At 41.6% G+C, this 20669-nt stretch overlaps 1 protein-coding gene across 2 annotated transcripts in view; it reads left to right on the forward strand.

Moving 5' to 3' along the window:
- Window positions 1-2834: 2834 nt before the first annotated feature.
- Window positions 2835-20669, forward strand: part of LOC124613320 (N-acetylneuraminate lyase-like) — a 79090-nt gene continuing 61255 nt past the window's right edge. Inside the window, exon 1 of one of the 2 annotated variants that reach the window (XM_047142017.1) lies at window positions 2835-2906. In XM_047142017.1, coding sequence (XP_046997973.1) covers window positions 2868-2906 — 39 coding nt within the window. In that variant the 5' untranslated portion in view covers window positions 2835-2867. Of the gene's footprint in view, window positions 2907-2978; window positions 3151-20669 lie in introns of those variants that run through there. The other variant, XM_047142018.1, reaches the window with a different exon arrangement.

The raw sequence follows: 20669 nt of genomic DNA on the forward strand, positions 1-20669 counted from the left end.
TTCCATGATGGACAATACTAGTACTTCTTGAAATGGGGATACAACAAGATGTTCTGGCTCCCCTACAGCAGCAGGATTATTTTCAGATCAAATTCTTCTAGTCTTGGAATATATGGGGAGCAGTATGTAGCTTTCAGTTGGTTCATGAGGCATCCTTGGGCACTGGTTGCAAGCACAAGTATCAGATCTGGCATATGATTTTAGCTTGTCACTATGTATAATTTACCAAGAGCAGAGTAAGCTGATATCTTAAATTGCTATATTTTTGAGCCAGACAGGGGCCATTCATACATTTTGATAATCTCAAAGTTGCATTTCATTGCGTTTCTGAAAGATAGTCTGTTGTTAGTTATTACTAGAACTTTTCCCTTTTGTCATGCACCATTCATTTCTCTTGGGGTTTTTCTCCTTCAGTCTTTACTTCAGTTATCCTCTAGGTTATTTGGTAAGAATTACATAGTGGCCCATCCCCCCTTTTCATTTTTCATATTTGATGCACAATACGCGAACCAAAATAGGAATCTGAGATTTGTCTATTATGTAATACAGTGGTCTGAATGTGTCTCACAGTTTTCATTATTTATAACCAAAAGTGCATTGAATATGGAATGAATGTAGGCCTTTGGCTAAGTTCCAGATCAGTCGGTTACCACAGTCTTTATTTTGTAATCACATTAGTTGATTTTATCAATGAAACTTGGCTTCCAACCTAACCTAGACCTCAGGTTATGCTAAATATCAGACCGTCACCACAACTTAGATTTAGAGGCAGATAGCAATGGGGACATTAGCACACTGTTATGTTGAGTTTGAATCACTTTACTTATAAGAACATTGAGCAAATCTGTCACTGGAGGTTAGTTCTCTCCAAAAGTTTTAAACTCGCTAGTTGGTTTGGGTACACAGGTACCATCCCTCTATCTAACAATATTTACAATTGCCTCAATAAAAATAATAGGTACTGCTACTTTAAAATAATACACACACTGAGAGCAGTAAAAACATCAAAACTGTTTATATGTGAAAACTACGAGTGCTCAACAACTCATGCTCATATGCACTATGTTTGATAATAAGTATGTTAATGTTGAGCCTTTTTATGGTCACCTTGCGTACGATAATGCAATCAGCACATTAAAGTGCTGAAAACTATGTGAAATGTATTGACGTTGCAAAGAGTCAGATCAATTATTCAATTCATATGCTACAACATATGTGGCAATAATAGTAAAAGGCTGCCCTTTCTGGGTATAATAATCATGATTTTATTTAAAATTCCAACACATCATTACTAATACAATTACAAAACATGAACAGATACTGTGTATGATGGTGTACTGACTATTCACCCACAGCAGTGTTATTCTTTAACTATGGAGTCACAAACAAGCATTGAATTTCATCCATGTCATGTACTAAAGGTGACAGAGTCCATAATGAGAGAGCAGCTATTAAGTTGTTTTGAAGGAAATAACCTTACGAAACACAGCATGGCTTTCGGAAGTGTAAGTTGACTACAACAACAGTACTTGACGCTTACAAAAAAAGTCAGGGTTTTGCTGAAATTGAGTTCTTAGCACTGGTACTCCATGACCTTTGTATGGCATTTGATTGTATCCCACATATGGCCCTGCTCAGCAAGCTAAAATCATATGGTACTGGTGCAGCTGTTCTACATACTCTCAAATCCCACCTAAATAACAGATGACTCGCTGTATCAGTACAAGTAGCAGAATCAGTTGAAATGAAGAGAGAAACATCATGTGCCATAGGGTTACATAATAGGGGCCTTGTTGTTCTTAATTTTCGTTAATGACATAGGCTCCAATGGGCACACCTGGCAGTTTGCAGACGACACAACTTCGTTCTCAAAAGGGGAGAATGTACTTCAAGCTGTTCGACAAGCAGACGTCCCATTCAGTGAGGCCAAGAACTAGATGGAAATTGATGATGACAAAACAAAGAGGATGATATGGAGTCTAAGTGAGACTGAAGCACTGGGTGACACAGCAGCTGTTAAGCTTCTGGGCTTACAGATCATAAGACCTACAGAAAGAGAAATGAAGTTCATCAATACATCACTCACTATAAAGACAGGCCAAGTTATCAATTAATTAAGACACAGGGCAGTTTCTGAAAGGTGGCCTAAAAATTATTTAATGTTCTACCTAAGGATATTCAGTCATAACCAGTTGAACAATTTAGGATTCAATTATTGTTTATACCAAAAGACCAACACTGGTACAGTACAGAAGAATACTTTTTTGGTGATAGAACGGTGTCTACCTGAGCTGCAACTCAGTGCCAATGAAAACAGCAGCAACTCTGTTACTTTGCAACATGATTGTCTTATTATTGTAATGTATATTGTAATCTAGTACTTAAAAAGATATATGTTTTAAAGTGGCGGTGTCTGCTCAGCCATGGCTGCTGAATGACGAGGAACTGGTAATAAATACCGACAAAGTTCAGGCGCACTATAGCACGCAAACGCAGAGCTTTACCATCAGTCTAAATTACTTTAACATTGATTTCCGCTCGTATCAAAGGCTGCTATATAGTACCGTCCGTAGAACAATTCAAATGCGAATTATTCATACTCTACCGATTTGTGTTCATTTTAAATACTGTAATTTTCCTACGGCTTTATTTCAGTCTCATATTTGATGAAATAGTAGTTTTTTGTGTAGAATCTCTGCAAGCTAGAGACAGAAGACTTCAGGGATTATATTATACAGTACTTCGATGGAGTTAAAAGTCCGGGTGGAAAGTAAAACTATTTCGTCACCAGACACACCACAAGCATAAGAACGAGCACCATGCGCACTCAAACAAAATCTCTGACTGGATGTTGTGCGTGTACGACGATGTTTTTACACAAGTTCGCCGCGTGCCGTTCTATAGCAGTGTGTAACTTGTCATTTTCGAATAACAACTAGGCTGAGTATTGTTCAAATACACTTATTTTATTGCTAGTCTTTTCCGTAGGTAGGTACAACATCGGCATTTATCAGTTGGGAAGAAGTTGTTTACACTCCACTGTGACCTTCAGTACTATCAGTGCGTTAAATGCATGTATATAAAACACAGTCCTCTTAAAGGCTGTACCAATTCATTACGGAAAGGGGTCTCGTAAGGACGGCAAGGATGGTAAGAACGGAAATTTACTCTGCTGATTATGAGTAAATTATTTATACATGCTTTTTGCACGACGCTTCACGTACGGCACTTAATACAGTTTTAGACGATCAGAGGCAGAAAATGAAACATGCAGTACGAGCGAGAAACTACACTATGTGCTACACGGTCATTGTTAAATATTTCTGTAAAGGAAGGGGGAATTGGGTAGTTTTTGAAGAATTAGAACAAGTACTAATGAAATAGTTGCTAAAATATATGAATTTTTCCGAACAGTTTTTCTACAATCGTCGATGTGAACTGATCACATCAGAAACATATCTGAATGTACTTGCATCTATCGTTCATAAGGTTCAATGAGTTCCAAAATCCGAAAATCAGCCACAGTTCATTAATAAAGCTTACGTGTTTAATTACAATTTTGTATATGCTGCTTGGTATGCATTATATTAATTCGGAGGAACGCTGTTCGTAAAAGATAATCAGTGCTTTTTAAGGTTCGAACTGGCGCCTGCGCAATTCTAAACTTATAAAATTTAGGGGCTACTGCTAGCAAGTAAGAATAAGTCATTGTTGTCAATGTAACTAGGTGTCTGCTTAACGCAAAGGCCATTGGAACGATGCTTTTCGCTTAATTAACAAACTGTTTTGGTTGTATCTGCATCCATTTTGTGCAAAACACCGTGGAATACATGGAAAACGGTACGTCCCGTCGTGTCAGCTGTTAAGTTCTGGTCACATGGGCACCGGCATTGGCGGATTTCACCGACGACCGACATCGGCCGCCACAACCCAGCCAGTCTCATTGCCCGAACGGAGATACTTCGGATGACAATCGGTGATGTCAATATCAGTTTCTTCGGTGGCATCAGCAGATTTCCTCATACAAGAAATATAGACTGAGAGAAACAGATGCGCTTAGTCCAAGAAAGGAGTAGTCTGTGGCATCCTAGGTGTGAGAAATACCGTAATTGGGATACACCACCGAATCTGTGAACTGAAATCGCAGCAAAGTAGGCAAAAATCTGTATTGGAAATTTTACACGTAAATTATAACAGAATCTCGACAGTAATTTGTTCAAGTGAATATGGTGACGTATCTTGTGCTTAAAGTTAGGTACTGTCTATAGTGGATCCTTTTTGGGTCCTGGTAGGTGGGTATTAACTGTCTACAAACTATTATTCCTGCTTATTGATCTTTTTATGCCAGTAAGATGGTGATTGTGTTATATGGGGTGGTTTGCGAACGTGGTGTGTGTTTCCGCTTTTCATTGATTTAGATTTTTAGAGTATCTTATTCTAAAAATGTATGTTTGCCTTATATGCACTAATTGACATGTCCGTGTTGCGGAGTGTTTGTAATCTTGCTCTTCAATATCACCACAAATCATTTCTGGTATGTAATAGAGCGTATCTGTCTTCATCTCACATATTCGTAAAACTTGTCTGTTTATTCTAATTTGTTCTAATTTATTCTAGTAAGTTCTTTTCGAGATAGATATAGCTCATTCACATGCATTCGCCGTCTTTTTAATAGCTGCAATGCACCGGTGGTCTCCTAGCACAGAGGCGTCGTGTCATCCATCCGGCCCAAGGAGGTTAACATAGATTCTAAACTACTTAGTAGACCAGATTCTAAGCTGACCTCCTTGATCCCTCCAAAAACTGATGGAGGAGGTCAGATGCCTTGAGACCAAGCTGTCGGCCGATGTTATCTTGCGGCCTCTGGCAACTGAGTCTGCCGACAGTTGTCGGTGCCACTCGAAATACAGTCTAAGCTGTCCTCTCACGGGACGTGAAAACGCAATTGGACAAGGAGCTGGTGACGCGACAGCGTGGATGTCCGCGTTCGACTACACTGCAAAGCGCGCAATGAAGAATCTGGCATGTCAGATTTTTGCCTCGTGGAGAAGAACATGGCCAATGAGACACAACGTTGGCTTTACGTTAGAAGCAGAATTTAGTTGCCGCCACATCGTTTGCAATTAACTTCCATATTTTGTGTTTTTCTTCAGTATAGTGTACGCGTTATGAATATTAGCTATTTCAAAGCATCAGAAAAATGGAGGATTTCTCAAAATCGCGTCGTTTTAGGTAGGATCTGTTATAACAAAATGATAGGTGACTATATACCAGTAGTTAAAGGCTTCCCCTATTTAATGATTTTAGTGTTATAACTTGTGTGCTATAAAATATACCACTTCCGTGCTATGGGACAGTGATGATCTATTAGAAGCTCGTCCTTTTGGTACAATTTGTTGTAATTAAATATCAAATATGACAGTTCCAGATGCATCCATTACATAGTACGTACCATGTACTGAGCCGCGGACTGTCATGTCGAAGCCACAGGGTAGTTACGTGAGCTGTATAGAGAAAGGTAGTAGTTCGTGTCAAGCTCATTCCAGTATTTTTACCTTTTTTACACGTTTCGGTTTTTTCTTATTAATTTAACAGAAGTATTATATGCAGTAAGCTATGTTATTTATTATAAATAATGTATTTGCTACAATTCTTGTTCCAACGATTGGAATGTTTCTCCAGTGGCCCGAAATTTTAACGTTACTTCTATTCTATATCAGGAAGTAAACAAAAGTTATACACTGGAAGTTTTTGGTGGTTCAAAATGGTTCAAATGGCTCTGAGCACTATGGGACTCAACATCTGTGGTCATCAGTCCCCTAGAACTTAGAACTATTTAAACCTAACTAACCTAAGGACATTACACAAATCCATGCCCGAGGCAGGATTCGAACCTGCGACCGTAGCGGTCACGCGGTTCCAGACTGAAGCGCCTAGAGCCGCGCGGTCACAACGACCGGCCGAAGATTTTGATACAATGAAACTTACAGTGAAATAAATATACATATCTCTTTGTTTTATGGACTGCCTTATGTTTGTATCTTGCCGGTAAATTTCTTTCTTATGCCGGTAAATATCTTTCTTAGTGATGCTGAGCAGCACTGAAAAAATCTCCTCTTCCATTAAAATGAAATTACGAAACAAATTTCGATCTTGAAATCTGTATGATTAAGTACGTAACTTTGGAGAGCTGGTGGCCAATACAACAATGAGAATAGGGATATTAACTTCTGTAAAGTGACATTAGATGCGATTCTTTAACTGCACTCTGGTGAGGAAAGGTATGGGATAGCGATATGCACATATACATATGGCGGTACTATCGTGTACTCAGGGTATAAAAGGCCAGTGCATTGGCGAAGCATTTTGTACTCTGGTGATTTACATGAAAAGATTTCTGACCATTATGGCTGTAACACAGAAACTACCAGACTTTGAACGTGGAATGACAGTTGGAGCTAGACAAAGGGGCATACCATTTCGAAAATCGTTAGGGAATTCAATATTTCGAGATCCGCGATGTCAAGAGAGTGCCAAGAATACCAAATTTCAAATATTACCTCTCGCAATATTACCAACGCACTGACTGATGGACTTCACTTAACGACCAATAGCAGTGGCCTTTGCGTAGCATTGTCAGTGCTAACAGACAAGCAACACTGCGTAAATAACTGCAGAAATCAATGTGGGTCGTATGATGAATGTATCCGTTAGGACAGTGCGGCGAAATTCGGCTTAACCGCCGGGAGCAGCAGACGACCAATGTGAGTGCCTTTGCTAGTAGCATGACATCACCTGCAGCCCTCTCCTGGTCTCGTGACCATATCGATTGGACGCTAGACTAGTGGGAAACTGTGGCATGTCAGATGAGTCCCGATTTAAGGTGGTAAGAGCTGATGGTAGGGTTCCAGTGTGGTGCAGACACCACAAAGCCATGGACCCAAGTTTTCAAAAAGACACTGTGCAAGTTGGTGGTGGCTCCATGATGGTATGGGCTGTGAATGGACTGCATCCTATGGTCCAGCTGAAACGATAACTGGCTGGAAATGGCTATGTTTGGCTACCTGGAGACCATGTCCACCCATCCATGGACTTCATGTTCCCAAATGACGATGGAATTTTTATGGATGACAACGTGCCATGTCACTGGGGCAACATTGTTCACGATTGGTTTGAAGAATTTCCATGTATCCGTTGTGAATGACGAACAGCAACTGTGATTTAAATTGGCGTTTTATCTGGTAATAAACATGCAACCAGTCTCTTTTTTACGATTTATCCAACCATGAACATGTTTTCGAGCCCCTACAGGATCATCATCAAATGGCGGTGTTACAAGAACATTATGTTGTGGACCAAGTGTAGCTAGATGCAGTGCTGATGCTACTAGCATCTAGATACACTTCGTCTGATGATTTGCCTGCAGTGGCTCGAAAACATATTTACAGTTCAGTGAATCATAAAAAAAGCGACTGCTTGCATGTTTATTAGCAGATAAATCGCCAGTGGTTTGAAGAGCATTCTGTACAGTTCGAGCAAATGGTTTGCTCATCCAGGTTACCCAACACATATCTGAGATGTAATCAAGAGGTCAGTTCATGAACAAAATCATGCACCAGCAATGCTTTCGCAATTATGGGCAGTTGCAGAGGCAGCATGGTTCAGTATTTCTGTTCAGACTTCGAACGACTCGTTGAGACCTTGCAATGTCAAGTTGCTGCACTACGCCAGTCAAAAGGAGGTCTGACATTATATTAGGAAGTATTCCATACCTTTTTATCACCTCATTGTATATTAAGTTTAAAACCGAAAATGAGATGGAGATTTAATCGAGTTATCGAATAAGTTCTACTACTATGAATCTCAGATCACTTCACAACATTATGTAGTGCTGAATAAAGAAACAAGATTACTGTTACCAGTCTCTGTTTATTTATATACACTATATGTTTCAAAGGTTTAAACCTTCACTGTCAAGTGGATTTGTATGTGTTAATGTGACGTGTGTGTGTTGTGTTACGACTTTGGGGTAACCTGTGACAGTGTCTAGTGGAAAAACAAAACACTATATCAGAAATGGTTTTTGGGGAGGTTTTGACTAAAAACTAAATGTGAATGTAACTGTGAAAATAAAACAACTGAAATAGAATACCTCTAGTGGTCGCAGACTCTTTTCTCTATCGCAATACATCACACATAAATTGTCACACTTTTTAAACAAAGATGGCGTCTGAAAACTACTAGGTGCAAAGAAAATATAACAGAGACATTATTTCGAAGTACAAAGTTTTCCTCTACCAGCAATTAGCTATTCATCCCATCGACGAGTCCAGAATCTTGCGCATGGGATGCTGTCGGGAACTGCCTCTAGAGAGTGCAGTGGTTGCAAATATGATGAGAACCATGTTGTATGAGATGTAGCAGTTCATTTCAGAGAATGCAGCATCTACGATTGACACCACATTTGGCATGCATTGTGATGAGCAATATGTCCTGTGTGAGGATGGCTTAAAGCTGAGTTCCTACATGCAACAAAAGTGACGCCACTTGGTAGCCACTAGAGTGGCGCCACCAAAATTGTGTGTGTAAAAACCCAGATTCCTGTGGTAACACACTATGACGTCACTTTCCCACGCCACGAAAGTTAAAGTCGTTCTAACTTTGTGACGCCACTTTCCTTCCCTCCTCGACAATTAGCATCAGAAATAAAATACACAGCCCCCAACTTGATATCAAGGTTTCCGAAGGTATTGTCATATTTGCTATTTTCTGTATTTATGCCTGCATATCACGAAAATGCAGTTTCAGTTTTGCACCGCATGAAGGACCTCTCCAAAATGCATCGTTTTAACTACAATTTGTCATGCTACAATGGCAGGAAATCAGACTTCAGTATATAAAACCTTCATGAGCACATAATAGTTACTATACGTCTTTAATGTGTATGTCTATCATGTATGACGAACAGTGATAATAAGCAAAAAAATTGGAATTCTACTGACTTACGTAGCAAAAATGAACTTTTGAGAATTGAAATGATGGTGGAGTGAGGGTATTTCTCCTTTTTTGCATCAAGGTAATGTGTAGCCTTTTTTTTTTTAATACGGAAAGAAAGGATAGCCACAACCATTTTTTGGTTTCGCATTACGTTTAACTGTTGTTCTGTGTCTCTTTTAATGAATTCTGCTGTGGTGGCATTGCGAAATGGCTGAGTTAGACACCAAAGTGAAAGTGGCCAGAAAACTTCGAACTTGGAGCTATGACACACGTCAGATTGGCGAGTTACCACAATCTGCAATATTTTCAAGGATGAAAGTCTTCTGTTTTTATTTTCTGATACAATCTTTTCAGTCTTTGTACATCCTTCGAGTAATTACATTAATCACACATAATCATTCATCAAGTCATAGGACCTTTGTGATTACTATAAAATAAGTACAGTGGTTTGTAAAACTGTGTAATACGGATGAAATGACTCAGATGATCATATATAAATCTGAGTTACAGGCGACTAATGCTCTAATAAGTCTATATGGACAGTTCCACAAATAAGTGTACGCCATAATTTTAAATGTAACGTCCGCCGCGACATCTCTGGCAGCATCTCGAATCTGTAATCAATGCGCTTTTATACAGTGTGAGAGTTGAATGCTTTGTTTTGTCAGTTGCAGTTTAAAATGAGTGCAAAATAACTGAAGCGTCACGAGCCAATGTTCGTCGTAAAACATCCAAAGGGACCAAAGCTTTCATATGGAGCTGCTGCTAAAATTCTTAGAAAGTCAAAGACATTCGTTGCGAAGCGGGTCAATCCATATTTAGAGGTTGGAAACATGGATGATTTACCGGAGAGAGGGCTAAGGTAATGGAGATGAACGTTTGGCGTCATTGACCGGGAGGTCCCTTGCGGGGCAGCTCTGGCCGTCTTGGCGCAGGTATTCATTCGACGCCACATGGGCGACCTGTTCGCCGGATGAGGGTGAAACGATGATGAAGACAGAAAACCCCAATCCCTGAGCGGAGAAAATCCCCTACCCAGCCGGGAATTGAACTCGGGCCCGTAGGACGGCAATCTGTCACGCTGACCACTCAGATATCGGGGCGGACAGGGCTAAGGTGCTAAGCTGTAATCGATAGTGGCGGTGACTGGATTAACTATTAGGTAATTGTGCAATTAGTAATAACATGTATTTTCATGCAAACATATAATAGGGTCTTTTATTTCATACAGATAACGGTGTACACTTTCTTGTGAGACTGACTGTACATTCAAACATATTGATTGTCTGTACAATCCCGCACTACAAAATTTATCCACCACTTGCCTCATAAATATGTGGGCACCAAAGTCCATAGAGTGACATAAGTTAGCCGTATGATTTAATGCCTTCATTACAGAATCTCCCGACATTAATCAACATGTAAAGGGCTCCTTACTTGTATGATGACTATTATTAGACTTCTGTGCTACTTACCTACGAAAAGTAATTTTTCCTCATAGACGAATTTCCATTTGCATCTGTAGCTGCAACAATTCAGCACCATTGCCGTTATCAATAAATGGAAGTATGAAAACAGGACATATAATTATGTGTAATATTAAGTTCTGGTCTTAGCGGAAAATGTAAACAATTATTTCTTAACAAGATGACATGACTGTTTCGTTTCGATTTAGTACCCTAAGCTCACTCCATAGATATTCGTATGCTATGCTCTCATCCTAGGAGTCATTGTGCCGTGTGCTCTGCTCTCCTCCTGTTTTAGCGATCAAGAAGCAGTTTACACACTGCATGCGTTGTGAAGGAGGTGATAACGTTGCCGACTCATTGTGACGTGGGGTCTACAAGATATCTGGAGAGTTGAGGACCTGAACCCGTGGCATGGTTCCAGGGTTTGGTTCTGGGTGGAGAGGGGCTTTCCCATTGTGTTATTTCCTTCCTCTCCCCCAAGCCCGAAATATAATTTTCCGTCATCTGTCACTCGCTTCCGCTTTTAACGTGCCGCAGATGGCTATTGTTTTCTAAATAATAACAAAAAAAAAAACAGTTTGATGTAGTAATATTTTCATTAGTAACAAGAACATTTATAAAAATTTTAATATAATAATAATTTGTACACATCAGTGATTATTAAATACCTTTAGTATGGCTTTCAAACAACCATAATAACAACAATCTCTCACAACCCTGACAACGTCATAATTTACACAGTATGAAGTCAAAGTGACTCCTGTACATAGGAAGGGTAAAAGAACGGACCCGCAAAATTACAAACCGGTATACGTAACGTTGGTTTGCTGCACAGTCTTTGAACACATTCTAAGTTAGAATGTAATAAATTTTCTTGAGACCGAGAAGCTAATGTTCACGAATCAACACGGTTTTAGAAAGCATTGCTCGTGCGCAGCTCAGCTTTCCCTTTTTCACATGATATACTGCGAACTGTGGATGGAAACAGGCAGATCCCATATTTCTGGGAAGCATTTACATGGTGCCGCAGCGACGACTGTTACCGAAGCTAGGAGCATTCGGAATAGTTCCCAGACGTGTGAGTGCCTTGAAGACTTTTTAAGTAATGGAACACAATATGTTGTCCTCGACGGCGAGTGTTCATCAGAGACAAAGGTATCATTAAGAGTCTCTAGACACATAAATGATGTGATAGACAGGGCGGGCAGCAATCGGCGGCCGTTTTCTGATGATGCTGGGGTGTACGGGAAGAAGTCGTCGCTGAGTGACTGTAGGAGGATACAGGATGATTTAGACAAAACTTCCAGTTGGTTTGATGAATGGCAGCTAGCTGAAAACGCAGAAAAATGCAAGCTAATCCTCCGTTACTCACGCGAAATTTCGTGACGTCGTTACTCGCGCGGATAACTGGTGTCATCCACAAAGCAAGCGGTCTATTTGTACACTTTGAACGGTCTTTATGACTGATTTTATGATTTTTTTATTAACTCTAAATATAATGCATTTAATATTTGTACACAGTATAATATATTCTAACGTTTGAAACAGTTTGACCATTCGAAAAACAATGTCTTCAGCTGAATTACTGGCATTACATGGTCCCTCTTGTTGCTTACCGACGTACGGTTCTAAATTCAAAGTGTAAGATGGTTTTACGTCAACCAAAGCAAACACTTTTAACCCATACTTTGCTGGTTTGCTAGGAACATATTGCCTGAACGGGCAGTTCCCTCTGAAGGCCAAAAGCTGTTCGTCAACAGTAAGATATTCACTAGGTGAAAAATATTTTTGGCAATTGTTCGTGAATAGTTCAAGTACCTCTCTGAGAGCTCTGATAGCAGCCAACTAGTCAATCTCTCTGCGAACACCTCTATCACGGATATTATCAAACCTCAGACATCTCAACAGAAACCTGAATCGGTTTTCACTTATGCATAAATAACATGATTCAAATCCGTTTCCCTTTGTGTTATCACACAATTTCGATATACTGTTACCAGAACTTCTCATCTCAAAGATCCACATAGATATAACAAACCAATGAAAGCTTTGATCTCTATCGCATCTGTTTCTTTAGCGTCCCTTTCCCTAGAGAAGTTACCACGAACTTAATTGATGTACATATTAGTGCATGTTGCGTTAATGCTTATTATGTTTTCATCCAAGAACAAATTCAGAATTTCTATTTCGCCTTTTTTATACGAGCTTGATTTTTTGGTCCAGGCAAATCGGTAATAAAATTACAAGATCTGCTTCTAACACTGGTAGGATATTTATTTTTCCCCCGTTTAGTTATTCCATCTTTCCGTAAAAAATGCATCCTCTTGAGTTACTTCTTCCTGTGATTCATATTCATCATTTTCTGACTCTTCTTGTTCTGTTCCTGAATCATGACGGGTTTCATGAGCAGAATCCTTAGTCTCAGAGTCAGCGCTATCACTGTGAGCATCTTCATCATCAGCTCATTGAACCATTCCAACCATACATTAGGATCTCTACTAAACTCTGTCCGAGGTTTTTTGCCTTTGAGATTTCTTCCACAATGTAAAAATAAAAAGAATACTAGGTAACATGGAAGGTAATTGCAATCAGTTTCAGTACGTCTAAATTTACGCACACGAAAGATCGATTGAATATAGGAAAGCAATAAAGTAATACAGAATTACTTAGTTTCAGATTGTGGCAGCAGAGCTCGCGCGGATGACAAGTGTCCTCCAGACTATAATAATGTTTCATAAACAACGTGTCTTTCGTAACTGAGAGACAACAATGATTGGAGCTAACGGCCGAAGAGTTTACAGAAAGATACTGAAAATGGCGCGAACTCAATACAGCCCTGGCGAACAAAATGGAGCGGGGAAGTCATGTGGATGACGAGTGCCATCCGCGCCAGCAACGGAGGATAAATGCAAATGAGTAGAATGAACAATCCCATAATGTTTGATTCAGCATCAGTAGTGCGCTGTTTGGCACAGTCATGGCGATTAAATATCTAGGTGTAACATTGCAAAGCAATAAGAAATAGAACAATGTAACGTTTGTAGTAGGGAGGACGAATGGTCAGCTTCAGTTTACTAGAATGATTTTAAAAAAGTGTGGTTTATCTAAAAAGAAGACTGTGTACAGAACAATAGTGCGACCCATTCTTGACTATTTATCAAGTGTATGGGATCCCCAATCGGACGGATTAAAGACAGACAGTGAAGCAATTCAGAGGCTACATAGATCTTTTACCAGTAGGTTCGATCAACATGCAAGTATTACGGAGATGCTTCGGGAACTCAAATGGGAATCTTTGGAGGGAAGACGACGTTCTTTTCAAGGAACCCCACTGAGAAAATTTAGAAGACCGGCATTTGAAGCTGACTGCAGGACGATTCTTCTGCTGCCAACACACACTTCACTTAAAGGCCAGGAAGGTAAGATAAGAGAAATTAGGGCTCATACAGTGGCATACAGACGGTCATTTCTCCCTCGATCTATTTGCGAGTGGAACGGGAAAGGAGATCACTCGTAATGGTACAGGGTACCCTCCGATACACGTAGTATGGTGGCTTGCGGAGTATTGATTTAGATGTAAAAGTGTACACGCCCCATTATCAGTGTTTGACTGGGCCTTACGATTGTGAAGACAAATCTACAGATTGTGGCTATTCAGTCGTGTAATTGTGGAGGTGTTATTACTCTTTCTTTGAGTCGCTTCCGCCTGCATCTTGGAATTCAGTCTTTCCGTAAGTTTCCCTTTCTGTCTTACCTTACTCAACTTCCTGTAGTTTACCAGTACTATCTGTGGACCCACGAGTATTATCAAGTTTGTTAGTGACAACAGGTATGATCAGCCCGTGAATTGGCACCTTTCCAGGCTTGAACGTTCTCTCCCACTGATCAGGCTAAAAACCCATCCACATGGGAAGAAACTGAAAAGTATCCTGTGTTAAATACAGCTTGTAATTTTCTAGAGATTCTTTCCATTTTCTACACTCTTAGTATTCATGCTACTTCATTATCCGAAACTTCGGTCAGAGTTTTGGAACTGATATACACCGATGAGCAAAAACATTGCGGCCCCCTGCTTAATGGCTCCTTGGTCCACCTTTGGAAGGCAACATTCAAGCCATTCTGCGTGTCATAGATTCGACAAGTACTTGGCAGGTTTCCGGAAGTATGTGGCAGCAGATGTGTACGCACAGGTTTCACATTTCCTGTTCATTACGGATCAGTGGTGTGTGGATGCAGAACTGCAAGTGGTAGCAACTCAGATGTGTTCCGTCGAGTTCAGGCCAGAGAATGTTGCGGCCAATATATCAGCTTGAGTTCACTGTCATGCGTCTCAAACCAGTGTAACACGTTTCTAACGTTGTGACATGGGGAGTTATCCAGCTGGAAGATGTGACCGCCTTTAGGTAAGACGTCAAGCAGGTGGTCTGCAATGATGTTCAACGGACCACATCTGTCATGGTACCTTTTATTACTGCCACAAATCCAGTAGAAGCGCAGGTGAATGTCTCCCATAACATAAAGCTGCTTCCACCAGATTGCATCCACGTTTCAAGCAGTTGTTCACTTGGATAATGGCGTATCCGGATACTACCATCGATCTGATGTAACAAGAAATGTGCTTCATCAGACCAAGTGAAATGTTTCCTTTTCTCATGGTCCATTCTCGATAGTCCCGTGACCAATACAATCGTAATTGACGATGTCGTTCGGTCAACATGGAAATACATATAGGTCATCTGCTGTGGAGTCCCATGATCAACAATGTGCACTGAAAAGTGTGTTCCAAAACACTTGTGCCTCCACCAGCGTTATATTCAGTCATCAGATCTGCCACAGATCGCCAGTACGTATCCTGTGCTTTAAAGAGCTGACAAGCCCCTGACCACCAATTCCTGTGATGAAGCGTGGACGTCCAACACCTTGCCACCTATTCGTGATTCCACCGTCCTTCACTCAGTTTCCATCGCTGCTCGTGACAGCAGCAGGTGAACAGTCGAGCAGTTTCGCTGTTTCCGAGATAGTCGTTCCGAGGTGCTAGATTATAACAATGTACCATTTGTTGCTTATGATGAAGAATGATAACCTATTTGTCTCTGGTTCTATGATGGTGATTTGATAAGTCTTGTAAAAGACTAAGAAAAAAGTTTGTTTCGTGAACAACTCACCTTCTGCTTGACATGGTCTCCATTGAGGGATATACAGTTTGTCCATCGATTCTCCAACTTTTTCATCCCATCGGGAAACTCTGCAAAATACTCGTTGACTGCAAATTATTTTCTCATTTGATGAAAATTTCTTCCCAGAAAGCCGAAGTTTCAAGGTAGGGAACAGAACGAAGTTGTTTGGGACTAAGTGTGGAAAATAGGGCGGATGAGGAACCAACTCAAACCCAATTCACACACTTTCGCCATTGTTATCGCTGACGTGTGTGATGCTGCATTATCCTGACTAAGGAGCACTTTGGACTGTTTTCAGCCAACGCAAGTTTCAGATGATCGAATAATGAAGCATAATAGCGTCCAGTTATGGTTCAGCCTTTCTCCAAGTAATCTGCGAGGAGTAATCCTAGGCAATCAAAATGCTTTTTGCCTTCTTCAGTGCTCTTTCATCAGCCTTTGTCCATTGTTTTGACTGCCATTATCATTCTGGATTGTAATGAGGGATCAAGGTTTCATCAATAGTCACAAATCTGTGCAAAATGTCTTGCAGAGTGCGATTAAACATCGCCGGACATCGTGTTGATTATGTTGTGCCGGATGCATTTTTGGTCGACTATGAGCAATCGCGGCACCCACCTTGCACACAGCTTCTTCATAGCCAATTCTCCATCCAGCATATTACGCACCCATTCGGTTGAGATGACTGCAGTTTCAGCAATCTCACGAATTTTTATTTGGTGAACTTGCATTCCTTTAGCATGGAGGTCGTCAACGGTTCCTTTCGTAAAGACCTTAACTGGACGACTGGAGTGCGTATCGTCTTCGATGTTTCTCTGACCACGTTGAAATTCATTAATTAAAAAGTAAGTGGTCGTTAGTAATGGTACAGAGCTCGCGTGAGCGTCGTCCAATTCTGTTTTGGTTTGTGCAGTAGTCCAACCCTTCAAACGAAAATGTTTAGTAACAGCACGAAACTTGGTTTTCTCCATTTTCAATCAAGTGGACATACTGAACAATTCAGACGATGAATTATATACAGTACATTGTTGGAATTCTTTATACGATTCTTGGAATAACCAAGCTTACCAACCATGAAGACACAACAAATATGTTCCATTCTTTCATTGAAATTTACCAGCTTATCAAACTATCTTTGTATATTTCCTAACCGCGTCACGTACAAGCAACGCCACCAGTTGGAACTCAGTCTCGCGATGTACGAAGGGGAAAGTCATGACAGCTGCTAATACTGATCAACGGACGTTCAACAACCATCCACGAGATTTAGAGGTTGACAAAATGATGCACTGTCTCGCAAGTTATATCGTCTGTCTCTAGTATCTGTATGACTCACCTATGAGAAAGACCGACAGGTAAGGTAAGGGAAAAAGGAAACCAGCCTTTAACTTCCCGTCGACTATGAGCTCGTTATATTTATCTTTATCATTATGGACGTCGAACCTGCAACTGTGGTTAAAATAGCGGATATCATTAGAGATAATGCACTAGCTGGGACTGAAAAAAATTGGGCATGAAATCTGCTGTGAACTTAAAGCAATGCAACGAAACATTCCTCACAATTGATTTGGGAGAACCAAGAAAATTCGGTTCAGGATGACTGAACGGAACTAGTGTCTCAATCTCGTCCGGATGTATCAGGGGATCTACTTCATCCCATACAAACAACCATCATGTACTAATACCACTATCAGCTTGACCTGTAGTTAGTGGGAAAGAAGTACCAATCGCATGTGTACTTTTCGACGCAGCTTTACTCATCAATCACAATGCATCAACAAACATTACGGCTCGTCCCTCGCAGCGACTTTTTTCCGTGCTTCTTACACCCGGTGATGGCGTTCCAAAGTTTGTGCTAATGTCTAGGCCCTACGGTATGGAAAGTTATTGACTTCTGTACCCCGCTGGGAGAAGATTGCTATTCATTTGTTCTCGCTGTTGAGTACCGAATTGAAAAGTGATCTCATACAGTGTATCGTAACTTCCACCGATAAAATACTATGACGTTGGCGCAGACTCTGGTAATCAGTTAACTTTATGTAACAAGTTCTCCTTCCCCTGCTGGCCAAATTCTAGTGATGAAAATTTGTTCCACCAAAGGTTTTCGGACCAGTTACCTACTAATTTATCTCTGCCACAGGGGCATGTACTAGCGGCTTCAGCCACGGCAACGATGGTGATGTCGCAGTCGCATGCTATACCAAAGCATCCCTGTAAAGTGGCAGCTGCCTCTAACTCAATTACTCATCAGTCTGCATTACAGAGACAAAATAACTCTTCACTACTAATAGTATTCAGGATTTTAACTGATATACTGTACCAGCTGAGACCACAGCAATAGAAAGACCCACAGAGTCTGTCAAGTTTTGGCTGTTAATCACGGGAGACCATAAACGTTTCATTTACTTTTGCGTTTTCAGACGTCACGATATAAAGCCAATTGCTTACACTACACTAACTGAATTCTAAGATGACTTGTTCATAATGGCAGCTCCGTAAGCTGTTTTCATAGTGCCGGCCGGAGTGTCTGAGCGGTTCTAGGCGCCACAGTCTGGAACCGCGCGACCGCTACGGTCGCAGATTCGAATCCTGCCTCGGGCATGGATGTGTGTGATGTCTTTAGGTTAGTTAGGTTTAAGTAGTTCTAAGTTCTAGGGGACTGGAGACCTCAGCAGTTAAGTTCCATAGTGCTCAGAGCCATTTGAACCATTTTTTTGTTTTCATAGTAATTGAGCGTGTGGTTCCTCTGCATCAACATCTCTCTTGATAGCATTGGCAAAGTTTAGTGAGCCAACACAGCTCTTCGTTTCACTGGTATATCTATGCTGTTGTCGACTGTAGAGGTACAGTTAACGCTAAGATCTGCATGGATACTGCCTGGAAAAAAAACGAAGCACCCAGAAGGGGAGGAAGAAACGAAATGAAACTTCATGGGTTGAGAGGGTATGTGATGTTATCTCAGTGATTACAAATTCGAGTCGACTTAACAAAGAACTTTGCAATTTCTGCCCACTTATCAGTATGCACGCACTAATTCTGTTGGGATGTGTAGAGTCTTGTAGCACAACGAAGGAAGGGAGAGGACGTTGTTATGGGTGGCCGGTATTCTCTTTCTACAACATAAATACACACATGGATTAATATGGTTCTTTATTTACGTGAGTGGCAACGGCCTTGCCGCATTGGATACACCGGTTCTCGTAAGCGCTGTCGGGCGTGGCCAGCACTTGGATAGGTGACCATCTGGGCCGCCATGTGCTGTTGCCATTTTTCGGAGTGCACTCAGCCTCGTGTTGCCAATTGAGGAGCTACTCGACCGAATAGTAGCGGCTCCGGTCACAGACAACCATCATAACGACCGGGAGAGCAGTGTGCTGACCACGCTTCCCTCCTATCCGCATCCTCAGCTGAGGATGACACGGCAGTCGGATGGTCCCAATGGGCCACTTGTGGCCTGAAGACGGAGTGCTTTTTTTATTTACATGAACATTTACTTAACTGGTATAAAATCCATGTGTTGTGGTATAAGCTCATCAGTTATAGTCCTCTTGCAGACAATATTGTTAATCTGGTTATTACAAACTTTAGTTTCACTGCTACTCCCACTATAGGCACTAATCTGTTCCCTATGTACTGTCATAGTCTGCGATGAACTTTACCCGTTTGCGCGTGGCCTGACAGACGCCAATCTGAAGGAGTGAGTCTGTGTGTTGAGGCCGAGCGACTGAGCCCTCTGGTCAGCGGCGGCGGCCTAAATACATGCTGTTGAGAGGGCGTTGACGACGTGCTGCTTGTCGGTGTGTTTCTGGCCTCATTCGTGATAGGCGCACTCGATCCAGCACCTACTATCGATCTCCGCGCCTCATCTTTGCCGACCGGTGCGCTGGCGACAGCTTACGGTAACACAGGATGTGTGTCATAAAGCAATCGTATCCTCTCCTGAGACTAGGTGGCCTGCAGCTGTTGTAACTGGTCCTTGATGACTTATGCGGAGTTGACATCTGCTCTAGTCCCACACATTTTCTAACAGAGACAGATCTGAGGATCTATCTGGCTACAGGAGGACCTCCGCATCACCCAGATAGTTCATAGTGACACGTGTCATGTGCGAATGAGCATTGTCCTGTTGAAAAATGGCACCATGATACTGTCGCATCAGAGGTAACACTTGGGAATGCAGAATGTCTGTGACATACTGTTGTGGCCGGCCGAAGTGGCCGTGCGGTTAAAGGCGCTGCAGTCTGGAACCGCAAGACCGCTACGGTCGCAGGTTCGAATCCTGCCTCGGGCATGGATGTTTGTGATGTCCTTAGGTTATTTAGGTTTAACTAGTTCTAAGTTCTAGGGGACTAATGACCTCAGCAGTTGAGTCCCATAGTGCTCAGAGCCATACTGTTGTGCTGTAAGAGTTCCCTCAATCATTACTAGCAATGACCTGACAAACGCCCACTGGCTCCCCACAACATGACTCCAGGTGTTAAGACCGCTGGGCCTCTCCTAAACACTGGAAGAACAGGACCTATCTCCCCATATCGCTGTCATACTCACCGACGATGGACATCCGGAATAGTGCAGAACTGTAATTCATTGCTGAAAACAACGTGACCCACTCATCAGAATTTCATGCTTCCCGGTCAAGACACCACTCCAAAGGCAACCTTCGGGTAATGATCCTAGTGGCAGTCTACGCATTGGATGGTAATTTCCTAGTCAGCTGCTCCTAGTCTTCGATCAATGATGTGGGATGAGCCAAGATTTGCAGGGAGCCCATTACGTGCTCTCGGTTGTTAGGTGCGGATATGAAGGGGTTACAATGTGCTTGGTGCACGATATAGCGATCCTCCCTTGTCGTGGTCGGACTTGGTCGACCAGAATCTTGATGACAAGTGTGACTGCCCCCTTCGTTCCCGTGCAGCCTAACATCGGGACACTCACATCCTAAAGCCTCACAGATCTGGAAACTGCACTTTTCGACCAGCTAGCCAAAAAGAGACACGCAATGATGCCCCTTTTAAACTCTCTCAGT

This window comes from Schistocerca americana, chromosome 4 (genome assembly GCF_021461395.2).
Source record: "Schistocerca americana isolate TAMUIC-IGC-003095 chromosome 4, iqSchAmer2.1, whole genome shotgun sequence".
In the NCBI taxonomy this organism is placed as follows: domain Eukaryota; kingdom Metazoa; phylum Arthropoda; class Insecta; order Orthoptera; family Acrididae; genus Schistocerca; species Schistocerca americana.